General features: G+C 38.5%; 1 protein-coding gene across 1 annotated transcript in view; it reads right to left on the bottom strand.

Annotated features, from left to right (window-relative positions):
- The window catches only part of Lrpprc (leucine rich pentatricopeptide repeat containing), a 79,066-nt gene that overhangs the window by 43,582 nt on the left and 15,715 nt on the right, over nucleotides 1-19,769 (bottom strand). Inside the window, exons 9-20 of the mRNA XM_048416329.3 lie at nucleotides 19,504-19,649; nucleotides 19,161-19,266; nucleotides 18,972-19,079; nucleotides 16,074-16,192; nucleotides 13,373-13,466; nucleotides 11,298-11,364; nucleotides 4,313-4,340; nucleotides 2,489-2,546; nucleotides 1,403-1,509; nucleotides 1,097-1,174; nucleotides 697-741; nucleotides 224-337 (exon numbers count right to left, since the gene is read on the bottom strand). Coding sequence (XP_048272286.3) covers nucleotides 224-337; nucleotides 697-741; nucleotides 1,097-1,174; nucleotides 1,403-1,509; nucleotides 2,489-2,546; nucleotides 4,313-4,340; nucleotides 11,298-11,364; nucleotides 13,373-13,466; nucleotides 16,074-16,192; nucleotides 18,972-19,079; nucleotides 19,161-19,266; nucleotides 19,504-19,649 — 1,070 coding nt within the window. The remainder of the gene's footprint in view (nucleotides 1-223; nucleotides 338-696; nucleotides 742-1,096; nucleotides 1,175-1,402; nucleotides 1,510-2,488; nucleotides 2,547-4,312; nucleotides 4,341-11,297; nucleotides 11,365-13,372; nucleotides 13,467-16,073; nucleotides 16,193-18,971; nucleotides 19,080-19,160; nucleotides 19,267-19,503; nucleotides 19,650-19,769) is intronic.

Here is a 19,769-nt window from a genome sequence, read left to right as displayed (position 1 = left end):
CTGTTACTATCATTCACTTTGCAGATTATCATAAACAAACTAGAGCAACCCGAAAACATGCCATTCAAGGAGTCGCTGAAATTAGTTAACCTTTCATTTAATTGCTCTGTTCTCAGCATGACACATAATAATAAGGTGTAAAAATCATAAACATCCTATTAGGTTGGACTTCTGCGGTCTATGTGGACCATTTCACCCCAGGAGCACGAGGTGTGAACGTTACCTCCTCTGCGCAGAGCGCCAGGACGAGCTGCTTGAGGGCGTCTCCTACGGGCTGGCTTTCAGCTTTTAGTTTCTCAAGTGTTGATTCCAAATCAGATGAGGCAAGTTGATGAGACTACACGGAGAAGACAAGATTATATGCAAATGCAAGTATCATAGACCTGTCTGTTGGTTTTTCTGAGATGGGGACAGTTTTACCAACTCAGAGGTATACAAGACAACTTTACAGGGACATTATTTGGAATGCCCAATTAGATGCAATTAAAAAAAAGGTAAAACACACTGGGCAGTGGTGGCACTTGCCTTTAATCCCAGCACTAGGGAGGCAGAGGCAGGTGGATCTCTGAGAGTTCAAGGCCAGCCTGGTCTACAAAAGCTACTTCCAGGACAGGTTCCAATGCTACAGAGAAGCCTCATCTAGAAAAGGAAAACAAAGAGAAAAACAAAAAACAAACAAAAGCAAAACACACTTACTTTTCGAGAATCTATCTTCTCATTGTCAATCAGCACCTTAACATCCTAAAATTGGGACCAAATTTTGTACAGAATTAGAAAACACAGGATAAAAAACTGTTAGTGAATGTCAAAGGTAAATTCTGAAAGCCCCACCCCATTTTAATGTTGAAAAAGCATTTTAATGCTACTTTTCTAAAAACTTGCAGGAATTCTATTTATACTGCATTACCCACTGTAATTACTTTAGATGTTTCCTTTAATGTGTAAACAGTTTCTATCAACAATCAATAAAAGCTTTATTCTTACTGTTGCTATTGGGAAAAAATTATGTCACTCCAAATTAAGTTTAAATGATATTTTTAATAAGTCTATATATAGATGAAGCATTTAATAAAGTTGGCTATTTACACTCACACACCTTGATCAATTCAGGGACATGGTAGTTATCCAGCAAATTGCGAATGCCTTTGTAGATGTTTTCAGGAACTTTAACACCCTGTGAGAAAGAAATTGGTGTTGGGGGGGGGGCGGCAAAGAAAACACTTGAGTTTTAGACAACCAAACTGAAATCTGTCTAAGAAAAATTATCTCAGACATAATTTAAGTCTCTAACTCTTGCATGTCATTGAGAAGTGGTCTGGTTGTACTTAAAAGCAGCAATTTCAAATCTAATAGATACATGTCAGGCAGGACAGGCATTATAAAGCAAAAAATGAAACGGTACCATCTCCTTCAGCTGATGGAAGTATTGTCTCAAATGCTCCTCCTTGGCCTGTACCTCTGAGTCACTCATGCTGTCAATCAAGTTATAAAGAAAATAGCCAACAGCTTCTGTAGAAAAAAACAAGGGAAAGCATTCTACTGAAATTACCGAGACTGTCATGTTATCAAGATTAATTTATAAGAAATCATTTTGGTGTGAGATGTCACCCTGATGAGAGGCTCTGAAATGGCAACAATGATCACTGAGGCATAGAGATTATGTGGATTGGGAGCACATATCTAACTGGTGAGTGAAAGGAATATTAATTATTTTCAGATCGAGTGACAGCTTTTCAGTACAGAATCTTATTTCAAACTATTTTCTCCACCACTCTGTGACAGAAGTGGTCATGCCCAAGGCCTCACCCCTTTCCAAAGCACAGGTAGTGAGTATAAATAGATGTCTTCACATATTTCTATACTATTTTTTTGTGGACAATATTTTGAAAATTAGAAATGACTGATAAATACTGAGCTGAGAAAGTTACATTACTGTTAATGAGCAGACACAGTAATCCCATGGAGAGCTGCCTATTAGCCAATGAAAATCCAAGATTAACAAAGATGTTTAGTAACAACAGTCATTTTCTTATGCATTCAAGCAAAAAATTCATATGTGTTAATGCCTCCAAGAGGAGGTTTGAACTTTCAAAAAGGGGACTTTCTTATGGAAAACTATATAGTCCTGACTCATTAAATGCCTGAATTATGTCTTTTAGGTAATAAGTTATATTTAATTCAAAAACCTAAGACCTTTTCCTACTTTGCACATAAAGTTAACTACACCCACACATTGCTTAAATCATAGACACTGAGACTCACTGGCTTCTAGACCTAGATCCACAGAGGCTATCAGAACACCTCAAAGGCTTCACATTCTGTACACTTTAGAGATCTCAAAATGTAGGTATTGATACAGATTAGAATCAAGTGTTTTCAAATTTTACTTTCAAAATCAGAGTGTTTACTGCTATAATCTTTCTGGCCCATCATTATACAGAAGAATGGGTTTGTGGGTAAGTTACAATCATATAAATAGAAACGCTACCCGATGGTCCTTGAGGGTCTTGGCAATAACGTCCATTCTTGTACAACAGTTCTGTTATCTGTTAAGACAGAAAATCCATGTGTCGCAGCAAGAGGAGCAAACAAAAGCAAATACAATATGAAATTAAATTCCTGAAATAATATAGCGTCTCCCCAGTGAGATGTCACTCTGTCACAGCAATCCCACCCGCCCCACCACAGAGGTCACTTGTTTTTAAACAGCAGGTTTGTCTTCCAAAAATAATAAAAAACACACGAAGGAAAACTGCAGCATTTTATGAAACATCACAAAGAAAGGCTCTAAAGTGATTCTTCATGTTGAATTTCAATACTCAAAGCTAGTTCTGAGAACCAGAAAAATCTCCTCAGGACTGTAATGCATTATTTCTCATTAGTGTTCAGAGCCCACTCAAACTGGATCAAATGCACCCCCCTTTGAATAAAATACTAGGAAAATAATAAGTAAAATGTGCTGGACCAGAAAATAGTATGTTCTTTTTATTTCTCAATGACATTTTTCAATCACTTAAATGAGATTTTAAAATGAGTCAAAGATTCAAATGTGTTTGAAATCAGATTCTTATCAATTCAAACATTAAAATTATACAAGTTTATTTCTTAGCATTAATTCTATGACAAATTTTTAACTTAAAAAATCCAAGTATACACTTTATAATCAAAATTATTATACACCTGTAATACTGCCTTCCAACCATGAACAGCATTTGACCCCATAAATCCTTAGGCTGAAGACAGAGCAGAAGCATACAGTAGCTGTCCAAAATGATAAGGGTCAGGACTACCATGTGTAGTCTATAGCTGAGCTTATCCTAGCATACATAATTAGCATTAATAAAAGTCAAATGTCACTCACTTGGATCATTTGTTGGCTAATACGGAAAAGAACAAGACTGATCATATGCCACCATGAAACACTTCACTTAATGGCCGTTCAAACAAAGGGAAGGTAAGATTAAAAAGAAAAACAGCCTTTTATAGGCTGTCTATCAAGGAACACACATAAAGACTACTAGTAAATTCTACAGAGACTGTAGCTGCAGAAAACATGCGAGACAAGCTATAGTATTTAGTAACAAATGTGAACAGACACATTTAATGAATCAGTGATTGTCTCCATGGGCTATATATATGACCCAACTGTATACTAAAATCGAGTACAAAGTCTGAACGGCAGCTATAATAATACTAGATACTAGAGAATCGGATGAAACTATATTTAAAAAAAAAAAAAAGTAGGCCTGATTTGCCTAGCATATGTAAGGCTCTGGATTCAACCTTGGCACCAAACACAAAACACAACAAATTTAAACTGTGGACTTTAGTATGTATTCTGATCTTCTTGGGCTGATATTTTTCATGCAATCATTAACTGTCCTTCTGCCATAAAGAGCAGCTGACTTCTTTACAAAGCAGTGTGTTGGTCTATGTACCATTTGCATACAGGAATACATAATTACAGATACACATGGATGTATCAAGAAACTGGGCTAGAGATGATCTCAATGAACACTCACTCAGGAAATGTGAGGAACCACCAAAAAAATTTATTATGCCTATATATAAGATCACATGTCAGCACAATATAAGTTCTGAAGCTTTGTTCTGAAAGATGAAAATCTTAGTAAGAATTTAAGATTAAGTCAGGCTACTTGAATAACATTTTCCTGCTGTTTTAGAACCACCAATATCAAGATTTTTAATCCACTAGCTTGTAATAATGTACCAGAAGTGTGAAGCTATTAAAACCTGCTCTTGATGGCTTTTCAAGCATCACATTATGGTTTGCAGTATTAGAAATACATACCTTGCTCCAAAGATCTATATTCTTAGACCTGCAGAGGGCAGCAAAGGATTAAAAATAAGCTCAAAGGTCCAAAAAACATTTTAAGTCAAAATCTATCAGTAATTACATTATGTAATACATAAAAATTAATGCTTTATCAAGTAAATAAATATCAAATTGAACTATTTAAGAAGAACAACTTTAAAAAGCCACGTCTGCGTGCTGGGGTCCAAGTCTGAAGGGCAAGCTTATTTGCAGGTGCCCCAAGTCTCTGAGTTACCTGTATAGGGGAAACAGCAACTCAGATAAGATAGTGGCCGTCCTGACAGAGTGAGCAAGACTACCATCACTGCTGGATGCTAGGGGATAACTGTCCTTCGGATGAAACTCCCTGAAAAGGCAACAATGCACCAGGGAACACACAACCTGAAGCTTATGGGGAAACAAGTAACCATTATGAAGCACACATTCTGTAAAAAATTGCTAATATCATAAAAGACAAAGTTATTCCAGAATAGAGAAAATTTAAGATAAATGGCAGTATCTATCCCTGAACTGAACTTTGTACAAAAGGGTATAAAATATAAAAAAGGACACAAACTTTAAAATGGAAACATAAACTATGTTAGCTAAAAATAGCCTAGCAATGTTTAAATTCCTAATTTTTTTTTAACTGTGCTGAGGTTACATTAAGGGTGTCCTTTTAGATTACATACTAAAATATGGAATGATAGAGGATCATAATGCTAATTAAGCTAAAATAATTCTGAAAAATCTATTTCTCATATACACATATGTGTGTGTATATATATGTTACACAGAGGCAGTAAAAATGATGAGACAATATATTTGGATCCTTTGTATTATAAAATCTGAAATCAATTCAATGAAAGAAAGAAAAAATATAGTACAGGGGCTGGAGAGATGGCTCAGAGGTTAAGAGCATTGCCTGCTCTTCCAAGGGTCCTGAGTTCAATTCCCAGCAACCACATGGTGACTCACAACCATCTGAACTGATATCTGATGCCCTCTTCTGGCCTGCAGACAGACACACAGACAAAATATTGTATACATAATAAATAAATAAATATTTTTAAAAAAATAAAAAATAAAAATAAAAAAAAAGAAAAAATATAGTACAAATATGGTCTTTTTAAATGAGACACAATTTTCAAAAAAGGTCAACAAATGAGTGCCAGCTTCCCATCACTGCTGAGTTTCATGCTCGAGTGCCCAGAAGCTGGACACAGCCAGTTCAAAATGAAGACGACAGGGCTTCTGTGGCTCCAGTGTTTACAATGCCAACATCTTGTTTTGCAGAAAGGTGTTCAAGGCGAGCCTCTACTAAACTTGAACAAAGAAGAAAAACATCGATGTGGATACAGAGAACCTCCAGGATCAAGGAGGTTCAAAGGTCAAAGGTCAAAGGAGCAGTCAGGGAAGGGACAGACTATTGTGTACAGCACACAATGAGTACACCACAGGCCACCAGCACTAGGTACCTACACATCTTTTTAGCATAAGGCACTGATGCATCTAATTACCGATCAATCATGAGTGGTAGAAAACTTCCTTCCCTGTCCACGCCCTGCACTTAAAGTTGATGACAACATCTATGGAAGCATTTTCTTAAATGTCTGAGAAAGGCCATAGTGAGCCTATATTTGGTCATAGGTTCTCCAAATATATTGAACCCTATGCTTCTTAGGACTAACCTTTGACCTTTCCTACTGACTTCCCTGGAAATGCCTTTAGAAAAGCTGAAGCCTAAACTACCCAGAGACTGTCTAGGTGAGAGTCTCCAGGGAGACAATTGCTTTGGCCTTAAGGCCAGGCTTCTGTGTAGTCATTCAAAATTACATACTGTTGAGATTATACAAACGTGGCACAGTTACAGACAAACTCAGATGAAGGAGTTATATCACTGTCAGGACGGCAGGGAGCTTCAAGACAACATGAAACTGAGGAAGGATACACAGAGGACCTTACAAAACAACATTCTGTGGGTGTCAGCTAGGTGTTTGCTTTATATGGTGCATTCAACTTTGAGATACTTCATCGAATGTATAATACAATTCACAATTTAAAAATGCAATAGAAATTTCCCAAGTTCTCATAACTAATAAAAGACTGGACCCATTTTAAAGCCAGTTTGGATGGAAATGAATCTTGGCGCTTGTTTAATAAACAAATAATCCTTGCTTTTTTTCTGCCCACATAGAAAATAAGTTTCTGAGAAGGCAGAATTTGTAAAGGACAACGTCCTCTAAAGAAGAACAGGTTTGAAAAACCCACTGGCACAATTCTGCTGAGGACTGACTGCAGGTTTTCAGCAAGCTTTTTCTAGAGACATTAAGGAATTTGGGAGGATAGTTTATAACAAAACATTAACATTTTGACAGTTAGTGGAGTTAGAGTCAGAAAGATCTGAGTGACAAGGACAGCGCTGTTCCTCCTCCAGCGTGTGGACGGCCAAGAGGAGCAACGGTGAGAGCCGTAAGATAGAAACAAATGCAGTGATTTGAGTCCCCATTCCATTTTCTATACCAATTATGAAATAGGAGCAAATATCTCATTCCACCTCTCAGTTCTGGTGAGGTCAGCACATCATTGACACCTACTGTTTACAAAAAGGTCTTGAAGATTTAGCATTAACTTGATGACTCCGGGAGGGCTAAGGTGAGTCTTAAATGTTTAAGTTCAAAAACCTGATCATTCATTTCAACATGTGGCAGGCAGTACTCCTTAACAAAACAGACTTCTAACTGCCAAGTTCACACTGTTGCCAACAAGTCAGAATACATCCTAACCACAGAGCTCTTTTGTAAGAAACCCTGGCCTGGCTGGACGCACACCTTTAATTCCAGCACTTAGGAGGCAGAGGCAAGTGAATCTCTGTGAGTTCGAGGCCAGTCTGGTCTACAAGAGCTAGTTCCAGGACAGGTTAGACAGCTACAGTGAAACCCTGACTCAAAAAGCAAGGGGGGGGGGAACCCCTGGCCTGCCACTAAGCAGTTCTCCATCACCTTTTTCTAGGGCTGGCTTCAGTGCCACATCTGCCTCCTAGCAACGGCTCAGCACTCCGGAGTGTTTTCAATTACACATTCAAGGAACAGTTTTCTCTTTTTCACTTAAACTTTGTTCTACTGTTTTCATAAAAGGAAAGAAACATCTTTCTCATTCTACATACAATTTCATCCTAGATTTGACAGAGAACGCAATTTCCAAATATGATCTGTTTACTTATTTGAAGACAGGATCTCATGTAGCCCAAGTTGGCTTTAAATACACTATGGAGCTGCGGAGGTATGGAACTCCAGGTTTTCCTGCCGCCAATCCAGCAGACTGAGATCATGGTCACAGATCATCTTGCTCCACTTCACATGGTGCTGAAGACTGAACCCAGGGAAAACATGCATGCCAGGCAAGCGATCTACCAGCTGACCTACATCCTGACACCCTAAAATATACTTTATATAGCTTCATTTTTAAGAAAATTTAAAGTAGAAAATCTTTTTATAATAATCACAAAGTGGCATTCAATTTAAACAACTTAAACTTAAGTGACATTTCTTAAGCATGTTATTAAGTAATTTATAAAATGAGACACTATATACAGACACACCCAAATTTGGGGGATGTTGTTTTAAACTGACAGCATGATTAAACTGTCTCTTGTTCCCTAACTGGCTTCAGAAGGTCAGGCAGAACGCTGGCAGGTAATCAGTGTGTCTTCGAGCAGGCATGGTCATGAGCTTGGGACTGAACACTGCTCTCTATCTAACACATAAGAAAGTAATGTTCTACAAATTATTATGTGAAATGGTTGGCAAAGAATCTCAGTTGGCAGCCAACACATAAAGTGGCAGGGGTTGTGCATACCTGTAATCCCAGCACCTGAGAAACAGAAGAATCACAAGTTCAAGGTCATTCTCTACTATGTAGCAAGCTTTAAGGCCAGCATGGGCTTGCTAAGACCTTACCTGGTGGGCAGGAAACAGAGATAAGAACCAGTAAGATGGTTCAGCAGGTAAAGGGGATTTTTGCACAAGCCTGTAACCCATGTTTGATCCCCCAAACTCAGCGAAAGGAGAAAAATCACCTCCTGAACTCTGTCCCCTACCCAATAATAAAAAAATATTTTAAAAAAGAAAGTGTGCTGGTTAGATTTTTGATAACTTAACATGGCAGGGTCATCTGTGAAGGAAGAAACCCAATTGACAAAATGCCATCAGATTGGCCTACAGGCAAGCTGTGGAGCATTTTTAATTTTTGACTGATGACTGAAGTGGAAGGGTCCAGCTCACAGCGAGTGGTACCACCCTGAACAAGAGATCCTACAGAGATATAAGAAAGTAAACTGAGCAAATCATAGAAGTAATTAGATTCTTCCATGATCTCTGCTTCAGTTCCTGCTCCCAACTTGCTGCTTGAGATCCCTTCATGATGGACTGAAATAAATTCTTTTAAGGAAAAAATTGCTTTTGGTGATGGTGTTTTACAACAACAGAAACTTAAGAAAACCTGAGCCAAATACCTTATTGCCCAAACATAATAGGAACAACTGCCCACTTAGGCCCTGAACTTACCATAACTACTGAAAGGGTTTAATGAAGCTGCATAATAATAAGATGTGTACCCAAAATGACTTAGATATCTAATTACAAAGATCTGTAATCTCCTGGGTTTCTGATTAACTCGCTTTTGGGACTAAGTCACTTCTGATGAGCCTTTATCTTCAGTAAGTGTAAGGCACTTCCTATGCTAACGAGGACTCTACTGGCAATGGCATGGCCGATCCATTTATGAGCCAAGTCATGCTGTTTTGTCCTGGTCCTAAATGTGCTCACATAACATATAACACATGTTATATCATATAACATGACCCTTAAAAGCACACACAACAGGTGACTTGACTATCATATGGAATATTCTGAGAGATCTTAAAATATATTACAATTTATTTTGACAACAAATAAAGGACTTGACTATATTAATGCTTACTATATTTAAATAGTTTTGAATTTTTGTTAGTTTTGGGGTGAAGTGGAAGGAAAGAAATGACCCTGTTACAGATCTGACGTCTCTGACTACACCCATACTCTTACAACATTACTCCAACCTGAAGTTTTACTGTATCCACCACAAGCCACTGACAGCCAAAACTGTGACACAACATTAAACAGCTGGAGAAGGAGCTCTAGGACTTCATTCCGCTCAGCCACCGCCCTAGCACATTTTAGGAGTCTGTCCCCATCAGATTGCCTTAGCTTTATGACCCAAGTACTTCCACAAGTCTAGAATTTTGAAATATAAGCTGACTAAAAAATAATGAAATTAAAAGAAATATCCATAACTCGAAAATTTATGTGAAAAGCTAAGCCCTTCATCAATAACATTAATGCTATTCCATTTCATTTATTAACACAGTATGAGCTACTTCTTAAAACGTTGGTTCCATTGCAGTTCTATCTATTCAATTATAGTCTATGCTCTAAAAACCTTTCTACAATTCTCTCATCATTGTGTAGATGTGTAGTTGGGCGGGCATTATGTGGAGGTAGGAGGACAACTTCTATGGAGTTGTAGGTTCAGGGACTAAACTCGGGTCATCAGGCTTCCCAAAGTTTTTAACCACTGAGACATCCCATTTTTTTCAGATTTTATCATTTCTCTTTTTTGAAATGTTTGTGGTAGGTATATATATATTTGTGCAAGTGCAAATGGGTACGTATGCAAATGTATATGCATGAAGTGGCCAGAGGTCACCTTCCCACCTTATTTTGTGAGATAGTCTCTCACTGAACCCAGGGCTCACTGATTAGGCAGGCCAGCTGGCCAATGAGCTTTGCTGATTTGCCTGTGTGACCTCGGAAGCACTCGGAGTACAGTGGCAGGCAGCCTTTACACCTAGCTCTGTACATGAGGACATGCCCGGGGAAGGCAGAGAACAGCTTGGGTTCTCTCTTTCTCCCACGTGGGACCTGGAGATTGAACTCAGATCATAAGGCCTGGCAGCCAGTGCCTCTGCACATTGAGTCATCGCACTGGATCAATTTAGCATAGACTTATGTCAATCAGATGACAATATACTTCAAGCACCTTACGGGTAAAGAAATATATGCTGCAACATCCAGCACTGTTATGTCTACAACTTAGAGTAGTCCAGCAAAAAAGAAACAAATGAGTATCTATGCGTACAGCAACAGGAGAAAGCAAGTAAACAGCAGAGAATCAGGAATTTGTGAAAATATGGGACAGGCAGGCAACCAAAGAATTACTAGTGTTTCTCTGTGTGTGTATGTGCATGTGGCTAAAAAATAATGAAATTTGGAGGTACTAACATATGGCTTAAGTTTTTCCCCAAGAGACCCACAATGAAGGAAGCTTGAATCTCTCTGTGGCCTAAGGTGAGACCCAATGGTCCTTGCATCACTGGGCAATTGTCCTGGGAAGGGATTGTAGTTCTGAACACCGGGGCTTTGCACCAGAATAAGTGGTTTAAAAAAAGTGAGTAAACTCAAGCCCTAAGTCGCTCTTTGGCTTTCTGCTTTACGACATGACCATTCCCTCCCACTTGTTCTCATCCTGATGTGGTGTCACATATGCTTCAGCCAAGAAAACCCCCACCAGATCCAAACCAACACCAGCACATGCTCTTCTCTGTAAGGTTCCCCCATGTCAGTATCTCAATGCAGTAATAGAAAACAGTAACACACGTGGGAAAGCTCGTTAATTTTCCTTGAACATGCGAGAGTAGTAACACATACAGAATAAAGTCATTACAACTGAATACTCAAGAGTAATCTCAATATGCACACAAACACATCTTTCTCTCTCTTTTTTTTAATAGAACTGTATCTTTCTTAGAATAAGTAATAGACTGTCCAAACCCAACCCAACTGAGAGGAAAAGTCTTTCTCCAAAGTAGTTCTCATCAACAACAGATCACAAGGACAGCAGAAATCGGTCCAATGACGGAGAACACTGAGGCTGAAAATCTTACCTCCTAAAGCCTAGAATTAGGCTGCCTTTCAAAGAATTAAGCGATAGAGGCAATGCATTCGATTCCACTGCAAAAGAGAACCATTGTCAAAATAACTCAGGCCAAGCAAACAAAACGACCACACTGAGCTATAAATGATCTGGTGACATGTTTACCTACCTTTGTACTTCCAACTGGGAAATGTTATTTAAAAAAATAAAATGTTTCCGGTGAAGTTACTTAATGAGGCAATACATATATTTAAAACAAAACATCCTTTAAAGGCTTTTGCTTTGTTTTCATCAAGAAGCGAATGTGTAATTATTCCTGAATATTGTAACAGCAATTACTTGAATCCCCTGCTACATCACTGGAACTGTATTACTGGGCACTGGGACACCGTAAGGGGATTAGAAAGGTGACTTACACTTACTGAAGACAAAAGTAAGTTGTTTGTCATGGCTCCTGGTGAACTAACTGTGCACTTTCTCATTCCATTTCGAGACACAGAGGGGTAGCCAATCACAGCAGAACAGGCAGGCCCTTACTTCTGACCCATCACCAGCTGCCACAGCTCTGTAACGTCTCTGAGCACTTGCTTGCTCTACTACACATTTGGCATTTAACAGTCCACAACTTAAAATGTTTCAATGCAGACTGCTAAGCCTGATTTTTCATGTAAACCTTGACATAAAACTACTTTTTAATCAGCAATTGGTGACACAAACCATTAACTCCAGCATTCAGGAGGCAGAGACAGGCGGATCTCTGTGAGACCAAGGCCAACCTGGCCTATAGCCTGGTTTAGAGTCAGGCAAGGCAACAGAGAGAAACCTTGCCTCAAAAACAAACAAACAAAAACACAAAAAAAAACCTTTTTTGTTTTGTTTTTTAATGGTTTAGTTCTAAATGACACAGAAGGTTGCTGTTGGCACTCTCTGATTTTGTTTTGCTTGCATTGTATTATAATGGTATGATCAAGTTAACTGGATCACTACACTACATGAAAAGCAGCTTCTGGATGACAGAATGAGTGGGGTGAAACAAATTCATAACAGAGGCAAGTCCTGAAGATAATACAACTTATAAAGAATAAGATATCTGGCTTAATTTTTAAAAGGTCATAGAAAGAAAATCATTATTAATTTTAACTCACCTATACAATCTGAATATACATCAAACTTTAACTTTTAAGACTTTAAGAAAATCAAACCTGCTTTGTGCCAGGCATGATGGTACACCTTTAATCCCAACATTTGGGAGGCAAGAGACAGAGGCAAATCTGTGAGTTCAAGATCAACTGGTCTATACAGCAAGTTCTAAGTGAGCCAGGGCTACACAGTGAGACCTTGTCTCACAAAACTCAAAAAATAAACTAACAAAATCCTGCTATGCTTTAGGTTGATTCCCAGAACCCACATGGCTCACAATTGTCTGTGGCTCCAGCTCCAGGAGCTCTGATACTCTCATAAGGACATATGCACATAAAATAACAATAAATTAAATCATTTAAAAAAATATGTTGAAAATGGCAAAGTTAGAGCAAGACTTTGCTTCTGATTCAAAGAACCCTTTGATCAGATCAACTTATTCTCCCTCACTGTGCCCTTCTGTCAATGGAACGGACTCTGTGAGGTATGTATACAAGGAGCTGATTCTTTTAAATGCTCAGCAAGCATTAGCAATGCTTTTTGTTAGTCAAATCTGGGAACAGCTTCAAATCGCAAACCAGAAGTCTCACTAGATTTCTATAATCTCTATAAAACAGGCTGTTGTCACCTCAATTTCAGAAAACTGAAGCAAGCAGATATTAACAGACTTGTTCCGTGTCACTTACAAGCTCATATGACAAACAGGACCCGGTCTTTGGCTTACCGCACGCCCAGCTACCACTCTAACACCATGGCATCTTCATGCTCCTTCCAACCTTAAAATTACTTCCAAAGCAGCCCCAAGTTCAAGCCATAAACTGGCTTCTCAGCAGGACCTTAACACAAGCTGGAAGTGTTCTTGCTCGCACTGTACAAACTACCATATATATCCTCTCAGCAGCGACTGACGTCAACCCAAGTCTACTTCTCCCATGGAATACTTACAAAGTGACAAAATGTTCTCTAAGTTCCCATTTTTTGCTTCACTTCTCACTTCAGCTTGAGCAAATGCATTACTTTGAGGTAGACACTCATTTTCCTGGGGATAAAGAATACATTAATGGTAAGGTTCTTCAACTTAAATATTTCAATATGCCTTTTTAGTCCCTTACCTTTCAAATATGTTTTTATCACTATGTACCAAGATAATCTAGTATCTTTTTAAAAAAAATAAATTTAAAAAATGTTATTTAAAAAATAATAGTTGAGTAACCAGACCTTGGCAGAAAGAGACTTCGAGCTAGAGTGCCAGTGCCCAGACGAGCACTGTCAGGGCAGCAGCCTGGGGGGGGGGGGGGGGGGGGGAAGAAACTGGGATTGCTATGTATAGTAAAAAAAGGGATAGTTTGTTTTCTCTTAAAAAATCAAATAAATAAAGACAGGTGACCTGTTCACATGTTTACTACACAAGACATGACAATCCTCTCATAAAAGAGCTTCAACACAGAACTGAAATAGTGGTTAAAAGAAATACACATTTTTACTTTATGGATTTTTTTGTTGCCTGCATGAATGTCTGTGCAAACAGGCGTGCCTGGTGCCTGTGGAGCCCAGAAGAGGACGTCAAATCAGCTAGAACTAGAGTGACAGATGATTGTGGGTACTGAGACTCAAACCTGGCTCCTTACTGTTCTTAACCACTGAGCCACCTCTCAAGTCCCACTAAAATAGTAGTTTGACACATATGGTATGGGTCAAATTTATTTAACTCCAAATGGTTTATCGCTTGTCTCAACATTAGATAATGTAAGTGCATAAACAATAACTTAGTTCAAATGTTTCTTTACAGTACAATATTACAAACCACCCAGACAATAAAAGGCAAAGAATAAAAATAAATTGTCATAGCTATAAAATATCACACAAGCATTAAAATGATTTGTAGAATTAAATATTGCTCTAAGATACCCACTTTTTCAAACATATTTCTTATGTACACTTACATATGAAAGGAAAATATTAAGAAAAAATGATTATCTAAAATATAAGACTATCTTAAGGAATCACCCATGGGTGAGTTATACAAATCTACAATCTGACTAGTGGTCTCCACGTATTAACAAATGACATATAATACTGTCATATAACAGTAAGGTTGATTCTGAGCCAATAATACTTAACACTGAAATTGTAACAATGAAAACAAAAGGCAGTTGAAATAAGAATGATTATAATCAAAATTCACACAAGTTTACAATTTAGGTCTAATTTTCTCCTAAAAGAGTTCAACAGTTCTGAAAAATCAAGAGTAGTCACAAGACAGCAGTGGAACTTGAGGCTGTATGTCTGTAAGGAATGACTTATGGAGAAAGTCCCTGTTCAACAGTAATTCCTAAGGTAAAGTATGTACAGCCTGAAGTCAATAGCTTCTTCTGAGAACTAGGGAGGAAGACAGGAGAATAGAGCTCATTTGGGGGAGTGATTTCCTGGCAGACACCAAGTCCTGAACTTGGGCCTAGTACAGCATAAAAGAACCAACATGCTAACATATGCCCACTGTCCCAGCACACGGGAGGTGGGGACAAAAGGTCAGAAGTTAGCCAGTGTCTCTGCAGTCCCCATCTTTCCCTGAAAAAGGAAGTGAGGAAGGTAAGTACAGATGTTTAAGATATAACGCTTGATTTTAAGATGACTATAATATGAAGTTATTTCAAAGAAAGGAACACTCTTACAAACATCCTGACAGCACTTAGTAACTTCTGCCCAATAGCTCTTCCTAGCAAAATACATGTTACACATATGGAGCCTGCACCTGCCACTCCTAACTGTACATGCAATACTTTGCCTTAAAATTAGAAAATCTAGTATTTTTGTTTGTTTGTTTTGCTTTTTGAGGCAGGATGTCTCTGTGTAGCCCTGGTTGTCTTGGAACTTGCTCTGTAGACCAGGCTGGCCTCGGATTCACTGAGATCTGCTTGCCTCTGCCTCCTGAGTGCTAGGATTAAAGGTGTGTGCCACTACCACTTCAGGTATGGTTCGAATCAACTTTAGTTTTAATTATTTATTTCACTATTTTATGTGTGTGTTTGCCAGCATTCATGTCCATGTACCACGTGCCTATGAAGGCCAGAAGAAAGTTTCAGCTCTCTTGGAACTGAAGTTACAGACAGATAGCTACCACTTGGATGCTGGGAATCAAAGATGGATCCTCTGCAAGAATGGTCAGTGCTCTTAACTGCTGAGCGATCTCTCCAGTTCCCATTATCCATTTTTCAAATGATACTCACAATACCTTGCCTTTTCTGGTAGGGTCAAAAGTATGGCAGAAAAAAAATGTTTCAAAGATTATTTTTCAAATACAGAATAATAAATATACTATTAGTAATGTATTTCGGAAAATTATTTAAAAAAAAGAAAAAAACAACGAGAATTACAGGTTCCAGGGTGAGACCAAAGAGTGAATCTTTTCTATGCTTTTGCTATCAGGACAGTCTTACCAAAATAGAAGAAAGACACTGTTTAGTCTGCTAGTTAAACCTATTACATATACTAACCAGTATGTTTATAGAGTCTTAAAAACTACATACACAAGACCATTTTTAGTTCTCCATTCAATGGTGCTCTTTTCTTTTTTTCTAATGATAATGAAACATTAGGGAGAAAGTATTTTCTTCAATAATGCCATTAAAAGCACACTTGTACCCACCTGCAAAGCAGCTCGAACCGACTTTACATCATCAAAGCAAGGGAACACATAATTTACATACGTGTCCTGATCAGGATCTACTCCCAACTCATTCATTATTTTGAGTGTATCCATTACTCCTATGAGATAAAACACAGAAGGGCAGAGATGAAGAATTGAGAATTCAGGGAAGTCACAAGGTTTAGCCTGGTTGTTTGCTGAATCAGTGAGAAAATTTCCTCAGCACTGTCTAAAAAACAAAACACTGTAGCAATTAAAATAATCCAAACTCTAGGGACATAGGCATGATCTGCCGAGGCCATGCTCACCTACTAAGACGGTCATGTAACTGTTATAATCAATCAAGTAGGCTCACTTTATTTGGAGGCAAAATTTTACTTTTTGAAAAATAAGGCCCATCTATTGCACCCCGACTCAACGAGCACTTTTACTTTCAGGGTTGTCCTCCACACTTCCTTTGTATTCTTCCTGTTTTGTTGCTGAGACAGCGTTTCTCTGTAGTTTTGGAGCCTATCCTGGAACTCACTCTATAGAATCCAGGCTGGTCTCAGAAACAGAGATTCACCTGCCTCTGCATCCAGAGTGCTGGGATTAAAGGAGTGTGCCAATACACTACACTCAACCTTTTATAGTCTTTTTTGCCTGTTTTGTTTTAGAGACAGGGTTTCTCTGTAGCTTTGGAGTCTGTCCTGGAACTTGCTCTATACACCAGGCTGGCCTTGAACGCACAGAAATCCACCAGCCACTGCCTCCTGAGTGCTGGGATTAAAGGTGTGTGCCACCACTGCCCAGCTCAACCCTTCATATTCTTATTTTTATGCTTCCAAAGTTTAACAAAGGAAGTTTGGTCCCAATTCCAAGCCTTTCCTCTCATTCATTTATGGGTGCTTGCTGAAAATATCTTAAATGGTGACTTTTCTATTCGTACCACAGAAGAGTGGCAGTAAGGACTCAGAAAATCTTACTGGAGGCTGCTGATAGTGAAGCTCCTGCTTCAAATTCAACAGAAATGTGACTGCTTTGTTACTGAAAACTCGGTTCAATTTTATCGGATCTCTGTTTCCTGAGGCTCTTCCCATCCCTTACTCAGCACTCCTGAGCAGACATCGACATTTCCCCACCAGGGTACACTGGATGTTGTCCAGACAAAGAGCAGGCTCATTTCACTAAAGACAATGTGGCATTCTAGCCTTGCATGCAGTAACAGAAACTTATGCAAAAGCATACAGCCCCTTGCCTTCTACATGCGAGTCTACGCAGTATATTTTCCTATCATCAAGACCTCCAGAAGAAGAGGAATAAAGAGCACTGATGGTTTTTTAAAACTGAAGGACAACTGACATTCTCTGGTACTATCATGTCAGAACCTCCAATAAAGCAGAGGCTTCTGTAGTTTTCCAAGTAAAACTTGGACTGGTTTAAAAACTTGTTCCGGATTTTTCGATGAATTAATGTAAAACATGGTGTCCAATTTCCACAGGACAGTTAAGAATGTTACTGAAACAATGTAACGGTTCCTGAGTGGCAGTGACAGGAAGAAGCATTACAAAGTGCAGAAGTCATTCTGAACACTGACATACTGACAGTATCTGTGGTCAGTCCCTGAACCCTTTGGCTCTCAGAAGCCTCAATAATACAAGGTGACCTTTCAACAAAGCACCCTCTGAGTCTCCACTCAGATCTGCAGAAAAGGTAGACGCACAACAAGCCCGTCTTCCATAAGCTCAGCTCGCTCCAGCTGAAAACAGTCTTGATCTTTTATGTTTACTATTAACAGAGCAGCCAACTCAAAGGGGTAGACATTATAATATGGTGCAACCAGGAAACTTACCCAATACATAGACATTTCAAAAGGCACCAAAAATATTTTCCTACCTGTGTGAAAATAAAGAATACTAACAATATTCTTACAGAATACAGACAATTAAGAGTCTGACGAAAGCTGCAGATGGTCTGCGCTGCAGAAACACTGGGTTAAAGGTTACTTTATGCTTTCAGAACTGGAAGATACACAAAGAGTTAATCAACTCTTATTGTTTTCACAAAGACTTTTCTAAAAAGGATTTAGAGACTTTTATAACCAGAAACAATTAGGGAATACTTGTTTCACTATTTTCTTTAAACCAGAAGACAACTATATATTTAAAATAAAATTGCAATGTGAAAGTCTGCTAAAAGCACTTTTTTGTTGTTTGTGCATTCTGTTTGTCACCCAATGTCACACTAACAACTCTGCATCTCATTCCAAAGCACATTATACTGTGAGATAAAATGAAAAAAGACCATTTTTGTTTCCCCAAGGGGGAGGTACTTCTGTTAAAAGCATCTTTTTATAAGACTACTTTTTCTGATTACCAGTAATGCAAACCAAAGAATTAGATACTGTGCTCTAAAATTTAATATTTTTCCATTTTATTCATATCCTATAGACATCCCATGTGTACAAGGAAAAGTATGCTAAATGCTTAAATGTACTTAAGAAGTTGAAAGTCTGAGCATTTCTGTCCTTCAATCAGCAGGCTGTCAGGTCACGAGCACCTCTTTACAATAAACACAAGTTTCTCTGCCTTCCCTTCTGGAGCTGAGCTTGGGGAAGAACAGGCTGACCTGGCCCACAGAGGAAAATGGTCACACTTTCTGTTTTATGAACTCCATTAAATATAACTTCACTAAGGCTAGACAAACTGTTCACAATACACTCACAAATCTGAACATTTGCTTAAGACGTGAACTAAGAAATAAAATCACACTGAAAAATACCCACTTTAGAATTATTAACACAATCCCAGTTTCTCATGAGCTCTAACTCTCAGAAGTGTGCTTTAAAGAATTCAAACACATGTGTGTTTATTTGCAATTGTTCTGACCAACTATGACTCCATAAAAGGCAAAGCTCACCTTGAACATTTTTTGTTTTTTGATGTCCAGCTAGTAATGGCCAGAAATAGTGCGTTCGAATAGGAAATCCTTCTTCCTTCAAGGCCTGCATCACTGCTTTTGCCAAAGCTGAAAAACAATCCATAACATGTCACTGTGCTATGGCAGAGAAACTTCTGGATGCTAGTCAAGGCTACAAGGATACAGTACCAGTTTTGTTGGCCAGTAGAGCACAGTGGAGAGTGAACTGCAGTGAGGCGTTGTGCAGCTTGGCCTCCCTCAGCTTCTTACAGTAGTCTATGAGCTTCTCCGCAGGCTGAGGGGAAAGACACCGAGTCAGCCAGACAGCCAGAGCTTGACCACCGTGCTTTTTGCAAACAGTCAATGACTTTGGCAATGAAGTCTCAATTTCTCCCTTTCTATCCAGAAATCCTCAACATTAAAAGTTTCAGATTGTTTACACCTTGTCTCATCTCATGAATTCTCTCCTGTTTTAAAGCATATCATTTCACTACCAACTAGACTATCTACAAAGTGAAAACAAGCGGAGTACCGTATTCATAGTCACGCAGTGCCGCAAAAAGAAACTGCCAAATACATTTATGTTCTCTTCCTTTGACACGGGTAATGCTAATAAAATCTGGAATGCCGTATCTTCCAACTTTTCAGTGACTAAAAGCAAAATGAGGTTCATTGCATCTGGGAAGAAAACAAAGACATCCGTTGATACTAAACTGAGCAATATGTTTAAATAGTAATCAATACTAACGGAAAAAATAGAGCTAGTGACATGGTTCAGCAGATAAAAGCACTTGTTGC

This window comes from Myodes glareolus, chromosome 6, assembly GCF_982192425.1.
Source record: "Myodes glareolus chromosome 6, mMyoGla1.1, whole genome shotgun sequence".
Classification (NCBI taxonomy): domain Eukaryota; kingdom Metazoa; phylum Chordata; class Mammalia; order Rodentia; family Cricetidae; genus Myodes; species Myodes glareolus.
This window is presented reverse-complemented; position numbering and strand designations above follow the sequence as displayed.